An 8,025-nucleotide genomic window follows, 5' to 3' on the forward strand; every position below is an offset into this window, starting at 1 on the left:
AGTGTGCCTTTATTGCAACTTTATGCAGGGGCAGAGCTAACCGGTGGCCAGCGACTGAAATTTGGCTACCACTTTGGTCAACCTACACCACCAATGCTGAAACATGTTAGGGGGTTTGCACCCACCACAGAGCTGCTAGCAGAAAGACTGAACACAGAATATGGGGGAGATCAACTGGATGTAAACAGAGTTCACGCCACTTTTGCCAATTTGTTGCTGTGGTTTCTGCGAAATGCTGACAAAGTCATCACAGACATGTGGTTTTCATCACACCAGAAGGAAAACAAAGCCAAAAGCAGGATCACGGCCAGCCCCTGTGACTGATGTGTAGTGAGTAGTCATGACTTTGGGGTGTCACTGTTGCCCGTGGTATCAGTAAATTCTGGGTTGTAGAGGCTCTTGAGAAGATTTATCACGTCACTTGTGCAGGAGGAGCTGAGTCTACTTTTCTGCTCGACAGATGTGCAGTTTACATCTGCAATTTTTTTGGTCTATCAGTTCTTGTCCGGGCTCCACAGTTCCCGCTAACTGTCAGCTGTAATTGACATTTGGAAGCTGGAAGCGCTTTGATATCTTTGTACAGCCTTGCAGATCAAGTAGCTGCACTTCAGACCCTCAGACAGCTACTTAGAGGGGCCCACTATGGGTGGGAGATAAGGTTAGAGGATTTATCAGCTCTGAACCTGTTATTGACTGACAACTTCAGAAGGCTTGTTCATTTTCCAATTACGTTTAATTAGGACCTTGTTCTTTCCTTTTAACTTCTGTTCGAACTAAAGAAACACATCCTCTGCTGCTATGCTGAAAGGCAGCTTCACACTCTCTCCAGCACAGACGTTGCACTTGTCTCCATCTCCATCTAGAACACATCTATTCCCTGTTGCTCTCTACTGTGTCACAATGAATTCGTCCTCCTTCTTTAAGGCTCTCATGTTCGGGAACGAGCTAAGGTCAGCCTCAGCGCAGACGCATTTTATTATTCATTACATTTTATTCTTTCCCGCACTGCAGTGTCTGGCCTTGCTGGCGGTACAAGTGGAATCACAGAACAAGTGACCTCTGTTATAATTCACTCTTAAACGTTTTCTATGTGTACAAGGTTGATATTATTCATGCAACGTCGAGCATGTAATCAAACACGAGACAGTATAAACACAGATATTCAAATTGATATTGATATTCGGACATCATCAGAGTTTTTCTTAAATATTGGGTCCAAATTGCTTAAGTGCAACGCGTCACAGTGTGAAAACGGTTGTTACAAAAAATCAAGACAAAAATATCACCTCAAGTCAAAACAAACAGAACTAATGAATGATAAAAATGAACGTAATGAACATAATCACAGGTGTCTTTTTCAAGTTTCCTAGTAAATAGTTGGCAGGATGTTGAACCCAGAGGGGTTTTCTATATCACAGATCAAGCTGATGGCAGTAAGCTGTTATACCGTTACAGGAAGTAGAGCGAGCATGGGAAATGAAACGCGAGCGCCGTTTATAAAAGACGAGGTGGTTCAACGAGTGATGGGTTAAACATTTTTCAGAGAGTTATTTGTGGCCTGCTGCTTTGCACGCCACAGACAGCATGGAGACACTTCTTCTTCTATTTCCTCAATTCAGCTACATGCCCCCAAAGGAGGAAGCATATTTCAAAATGTTTGGTCCAGTAGGCTTACAGACACCAAAGATGAAGGACGACAGTAGCAGGTTGGTGTGTGATTTTCCGTCATTTTTAAATGTTTACCTGTTTTCTGAAGTTGAATATTTTCAGGGGGGCTTTAGCAATTTCTAACAGCTATTGAAAGAAATTGGAGCAGTACAACTTCAATCAACCAGAAATAGATTCAGCAAGCGTTTTTGTACAAAGAAGAAATATTTTAATCTGTAATATTCACGACATGTCTCCGTACCTTGTAGATTTGCCTTTTCTGTGCTGCTCAAAGCTGCTATAGCTGACACCATATAAGGCTGTTGAACTTAAAAGCTGCCGTCTTCCCTCATAAGGGTCTCCACGCTTTTCTTAAAAAACACGTCAGCTTATGTGACTGAACTTTTATATTTGTTCTCCCTTGTTTGCAGGCAGAAAGACAAAGAGAGGAAGAGTCGGCTTAGCCTTTTTCTCACCAAGTCAGGCTCTCACGAAAACGTCAGTCCCAGTAAAAAGACAGCTACGACACCCAGCAAGTGAGAAAGAAAAAAAAATCCATTAACTTCTCATGCAGGCCATGGTATTTTGCACAAGCGTTATCCCTTTTTAACCTCAGATTTCTGTACCCTCCATGACTCATTACACACTCACAGATACATGACATCTAGTACGTCTCTGTGAGAATCCAAGACATTTTTTTTTTTGCTGCATCATTAGAGGAGAGCTGACCGCATCTCTGATTTGTTTCACAGCATCTCAACGGAGGCAGCTTTGCAATGGAGCGACTCCTTTGAAGAACTACTAAAGCACTCAGGTCAGATTAATGGCTGAAACTTTTCAAAAATGTTGTGTCGAATTGCTGTCTAAAACAGTTTCTTGTGCTGTCAAACGCTTTGCTTCATTTGAATTGTAAACTGTAACACAGTGTTCGAAGCGCTAAATAGTTAATGGGGAGTGCTGTGAGAGTTTCACTACATCTTTTAATGTTTGTTAACACAGATAGTAATACAGAAACTGTGCAACTTCCTCCCCTCGTCACAGATGCCGCACAGAAACACTGTGACCTGTTGTCGTTTTGGCACGGTTAACAGATCCATGTAATAAAATCCACACTTTTGAGCACACTCACACATATTATGGTTAAGCTGTTTCGGGATAGTTAAACTGACTATAGAGCTGAGACTCATCGATTATGAAGTTTTGGCAGGTTTCCACAACACGCTGAAATGTGGAAGCTACATGTCCTTAAACAGCTGTAGTTACATGAGCGTGACTAACAGTGTTTCTCTGTTTCTCTGTTTCTGTTTCTTTACATCAGATGGGGTGGAAACCTTCTCTCAGTTCCTCAGGACAGAGTTCAGTGAAGAAAACATTGAGTTCTGGTTGGCCTGTGAAGAATACAAGACCACTGATTCTGAGACAAAGCTGCTGTCCAAAGCCAAATATATTTATACAATTTTTATTGAATCCGAGGCCCCTAAAGAGGTATGACATATGCCTTTTTTTACATCACAAACGGCATGGATGTTGTGTTGCTAAGCTGGGCTTCAAAAGCTTAACCCCCCCTGGAGTGCAGTTTACCGTTTTTCTTGGCTTATTTGTCAGTGAGGGCTGTTGACAACTTGAAATATTTATATTATCGTAATAAAAAAAATAACAGTAGGCGAATTCTAAAGTGCTGTGTAGACAGGAGCCCGCAGCAACTTGACCTTTGCAAACAATCATTAGGAGCAGCAGCTCGTCGAGGTCATGTGTTTAGCGCTTACACGGCTGCAAAGCAGGTTGAGTTATTTCTGTGCGAGACAGTTGTGGTTTAAAAGGTTTCCACTCACTTTGCAAAGATGATGCGACCACCATCTGATATGCTTTCAGGGCCCGTAGCATATTTGACCGTTAAAGAGTTCTGCGTCTGGTTTGAGGTTTTCACATTCCTCTGCAAGAGTGGAGAGAGCATCTCCCACACACTTTCAGTCTAAGATGAGTGCATATGTAAATCTGAAAGAGGGTTTTCAGAGCAACGCTGCAGTGGCATTATTGCACACAAGTACACAGCTCGAGCGATTTGAAGGGAGAAACAAATGTAAATGAATGCAACCTTCAATACTGATGGTAGACGATAGCGTAGTTTCACACGCATGCATATTTATTTTGAGAGCTGCTGGTAGGTTTTCAAAGGAAAGTATCTTAAGAATATTTCAGTCTATAAAGGGCATAAATATGGTTTTGCCGTCAGTAATTAAACATTAAAAAGCCAGTCACGAGAGTAGGAGGCAGAAAATTAACATCTATCTGTGATGATATCTAAGAAACTGATGTGTGTCAGTGACTGTTTAAACTCAGGTTATCTAGAGTTGAAATATAGTGTCAACAAAAACACGCACGGGGAAAGCAGTTATGAATAAGTCACATTTTGGCTTTGGAAAGCGATCCATTAATGTCAAGGTGAGGTTTGACATTCTTAACCTTTTTTAAAAGATCCTCTAAAGCAGGCACAGCAGAATTATTTTCTCTTAAGAAGAGCATCTTGACATTCTGAAATTGACTTTTATTTGGTGTCGTGTGTGTGTAACCTTCCGAAACATCGAGATGTGGAGTTTCTCCATTGTTGTAAACGACTCCACGCAGCGCTCACTGCGGGTTTCGGGGTTTCCCCTCTCTTATCAGTAACTTGCATATCTACTCAGGCCTTTGTCTAACCCACTGTCTGCCCCTGCTGCAAACCTACGCAAAAATCCCAAACTCAGGTTGAAATGTACGTGGGCAAGTGTAGATTTAACATGTGTCCCTATTTTTCATTCAGATCAACATTGACTATCACACCAAGACGGCCATCCAGAACAACATGGCAAAGCCCACAAAGAGCTGTTTTGAAGCAGCTCAGATGAAAGTCTACAGCCTGATGAAAAAGGACTCCTACCCCAGGTTCCTGCAATCTGACATTTATCTGCGACTCACCAGGAGGAAAGGCCCCGGAGCCACCATGTTTCGCAGAAGGTCACGCTCCTGTGTATTCAACGACAGAGGGGAGGCCACGACCGAACCCTCAGCCTGGTAGCTTGGAAGAGCAGTAGCTCACTCTGTGCGATGGATTAATTATTATATTGCAGCACAATTGCTGAAATATACAGTGTGGTGCGGAAGTTTATTATTTTCCACAGGTTTGCTTCTGCAGAGTGCATTATTTTTTTATAACCACCGTTGCCACAGTGGATTACTCCACATGCACAGCACTGTGACAGCATGCCAGCAATAGTAATCTAAATAACATTTTGGGAAGTACATTTGTTTGCTTTCTTGAATGCACAGACTGCTACAAATCTTAAACGCGTGTGCGGTAAATGCGTGGCTACAGCTAGAAGCTGGCTAGTTTAGCTTAGCATAAAGGCCGTTAACAGGAGATTATAGCCACAAAAGCTCTGTTTCAGAGTAACAAAATTCAAGCGCAGTTCCTCTAAAGCTAATTTTGAAAGCTTTAAGCTTTATATGTTAACGGTTCATTCTGTGGAGAAAAAAAAAAAGATAGTATTTAAAGAAGTTCATCTCACTGTTTCACTTCATTCTGAGTCTTTGTGATGGGATACGCTAACGGGCTGCGGGCGGTAGCTTTATGTCATGCAGATAGGAGAGTTCACAGGATTAACCTTCAGCTACAAGAATAATCTCAAAGGTTACGTCACAGCCATGTGGTTATCTGAAAATAATGGACGCCCCCTGGTCAATCAGAATTGAATATTCTCAGTGGCCATTGTATGAAACCAGGTTACTCCGCAGCATCTGTGGATTGATCTATCCATTCTTTTCCTCAGACGCGCTCTACTTGTGGATTCAATCTTTATTGATGATTTTTAGATTTTTTTTTTTTAAATCTCACAAAACTTGAATGACAATGTGATAGCTAGCTGGAGACAGAATCTCAGATGAGACGCCTCCTCCCCACTGACAGTATCCAGCCAGCCGTACAGGCAGCCACACTGAGGCAGCCCTCGTGACTTCAGACAGCGTATACTTCATTTGGTTTGACAGCACCTTAAAACACCATTAATGCAGTCAATGCGGCATACGAGCCAATTTGAATGTGTCTCATTAAAAGGAATTCATGAATTTATCCTTCTATCGCACTGCCCACCTGTCTCAATACTAACTTGCAGTGACAGCCTGCTGCAAAAGTACAGAAACTTTTTGTTTTTTTAACAAGAGCTACAGATCTCTTATTTCTGCTGTTAATCAAAGACTCATTTTTTTCACACCAAGAAAATGTATCTGTGCTATTTGAATACTAATATTATAAATTATGATTGCCTTTTTTTCCGTTTGCTACCACCTAATAATTTATGTATTATTCATATGTCATCATACGTGTTGACTTGCTGTAAATGATGTGGAGTAACTCAAATAAACACTTTCTTATAAAGCACTTTTAATGAGGCCTTCAGTGGCATTAATTACTCTGAATGACCGCATCTAAATGTGAAAAATCGAGCTGTAGCGTGTGCATATTACACTAGTGGGGGAAATTGTGATCTTGTGTAGCTCCCTATTCCAAATCACTGAAAAATTAATAGTCCGTATCAGGTCCCACCACTCTAGCACGAAATTATTCATGTTACTGTATATGTATGCACAAGCTATACTTCTTGTAATGACAAATGTGTATTAATTCAGAATTGTTGTCCCTGAACTCTTGAATATGCATGCAGACAGACTACATCTAAGTATTTAAAGCGGTACATACACACATAGTGCTGGTTTAGCTCATTAACACAGATGTCAAGGATTCAAGAATGCTTTAAAGGGATAAAGTCAATCTCAGCCCAAGTACCTGTCACTCTATAAAACCTGTGCGGAATACCTCACATTTCCCATTAATTATGCATCCATCTAGATGGCAGCAGCAGCATGCATACACTGCAGTTCCTGCTGTCTTCTCATACCAATAGTCAAAGAAGGAGTGTGGGGTGTGGGATTTATTGTAATGGTCTTTTAACAAAGGTAGTAGCTCTGCTGCCCTCCCAAATACATCACAGCATAAGATTAGTTGCCCGCTAAGACTTTGCTGGCAGATTCCGTGTTTCTTTCCCCATTGGCATTTAAATTCGAAGCTCTGTCTATGCTAAAAAGCCTCTAAAGTCACCCACAAGTTAAAGATGTATTGTGGAACCGCTGAAGGGAAACAAAAGAGTAAGAAAGCAGTTTGCCTGGAGATATGAGGCTTGTAAAACACAATGAATACCAGTCTAAGAGGAGTTTAAAATGAAAAAGATGTATTATAAGGTGGCTAACAGTGGATTTTACAGACACTTTCTCCAGTATGTTTTTGTTTTAAAAGATTACTCAATGTAGACCGAAGAGCGTCAGCAGTTTATGTACCTGCTGGGCTCTTGTCTCCTTTTTGAGAACAAGTTTGTCCCGTCTCCGGAGCCTGTGTGGCTCAAATTTAGCAAGAGATTTGCTGACACCCAGGCTCACATATTGAGTTGTGAAATCTTCCCCCGTTAGAAATCCATTTGCACTTGATGTGGTTGACCTGCAAAGATATTGACACACTTCAGTATATTTCACTGCAAACAGAGGGCCATGTCGAGTTTAAAAATCTTGAGGTGAGAGTTTTTTATTTTGTATTAAACCTCCACTGAAGTAACAGAAGCAGCGAGGCACCCATTTATGCTGGGAAAAATCAGCACTGCTGATTCTTAAAGTGGCTCCATGTTTATCAGTGGACTGGGGGCTGGAGGAAGTAGCCTAAATCGTTTTCAGGAATAATGTCAGACTGAAGGCAAAATGAAACATTGAAACACACGTTGTCAGAAAACATGTCAGTTGCATAAGATCTATAGGAGCAGGCTGAAATAAGTAGCAACTGTACGTATAAGTGGGAATGTAACATTTAACAATTAAAAAAAGAAAAATACATAACATGTTTCACCGAGGACAAGTCGATGCTCTGTCAAGATTTTTACTGTTGTTTATAGAACAGTTACATTTGAAGGTACATGAGCAAGAAAGAAAGAAAGAAAGAAAGAAAGCCTGATGCTGTCTTTTAATATCATGTAAGTCAAAAGTCATCACCTTCAAGAGTTTGAAATCTAATTTAAATCAAGTGCTGGTTGCATCTTCGCTCTGCACCAATCTCTACCCCACAGTCTTGAGGAGAACAGACAAACCCCCCGTTCGAGTTCAAATGAATAAAGCAAGCGGAGCGCACAACAAAGGGAGACAGGCTGAATCAGAGCCGTCAGTAATTACACAGGATGGTTGACACAAATGTAAAGATAGGACAACTAGAGTGCCCCCATGTGTATGGTGAAAAAACTGCATCTCTACTTGCTGTGGGAGTAGTGAGACGCTGCATATATTCGAGGCCAATTTATTAGGTACACA

At 41.2% G+C, this 8,025-nt stretch overlaps 1 protein-coding gene across 1 annotated transcript; it reads left to right on the plus strand.

Moving 5' to 3' along the window:
- Window positions 1-1,495: 1,495 nt before the first annotated feature.
- rgs18 (regulator of G protein signaling 18) lies at window positions 1,496-6,068 on the plus strand. Its single transcript, XM_084913202.1, has 5 exons — window positions 1,496-1,706; window positions 2,079-2,183; window positions 2,400-2,461; window positions 2,966-3,132; window positions 4,448-6,068. The coding sequence occupies exons 1-5, from the start codon at window positions 1,585-1,587 to the stop codon at window positions 4,700-4,702; spliced, it is 711 nt and encodes a 236-aa protein (XP_084769328.1). The 5' UTR covers window positions 1,496-1,584; the 3' UTR covers window positions 4,703-6,068.
- The last annotated feature ends 1,957 nt before the right edge of the window (window positions 6,069-8,025 follow it).

This window comes from Perissodus microlepis, chromosome 18 (assembly GCF_051167445.1).
Source record: "Perissodus microlepis isolate ML-2025 ecotype Zambia chromosome 18, ASM5116744v1, whole genome shotgun sequence".
Classification (NCBI taxonomy): domain Eukaryota; kingdom Metazoa; phylum Chordata; class Actinopteri; order Cichliformes; family Cichlidae; genus Perissodus; species Perissodus microlepis.

What these genes read in the sequence shown, in the direction of transcription:
- rgs18 (XM_084913202.1), top strand. Translation starts at nt 1,585, where the DNA reads ATGGAGACACTTCTTCTTCTATTTCCTCAATTCAGCTACATGCCCCCA. An exon ending in ATGAAGGACGACAGTAGCAG is followed by an intron (nt 1,707 to 2,078) that starts GTTGGTGTGTGA and finishes CCTTGTTTGCAG; the next exon opens with GCAGAAAGACAAAGAGAGGA. An exon ending in AGAACTACTAAAGCACTCAG is followed by an intron (nt 2,462 to 2,965) that starts GTCAGATTAATG and finishes TCTTTACATCAG; the next exon opens with ATGGGGTGGAAACCTTCTCT.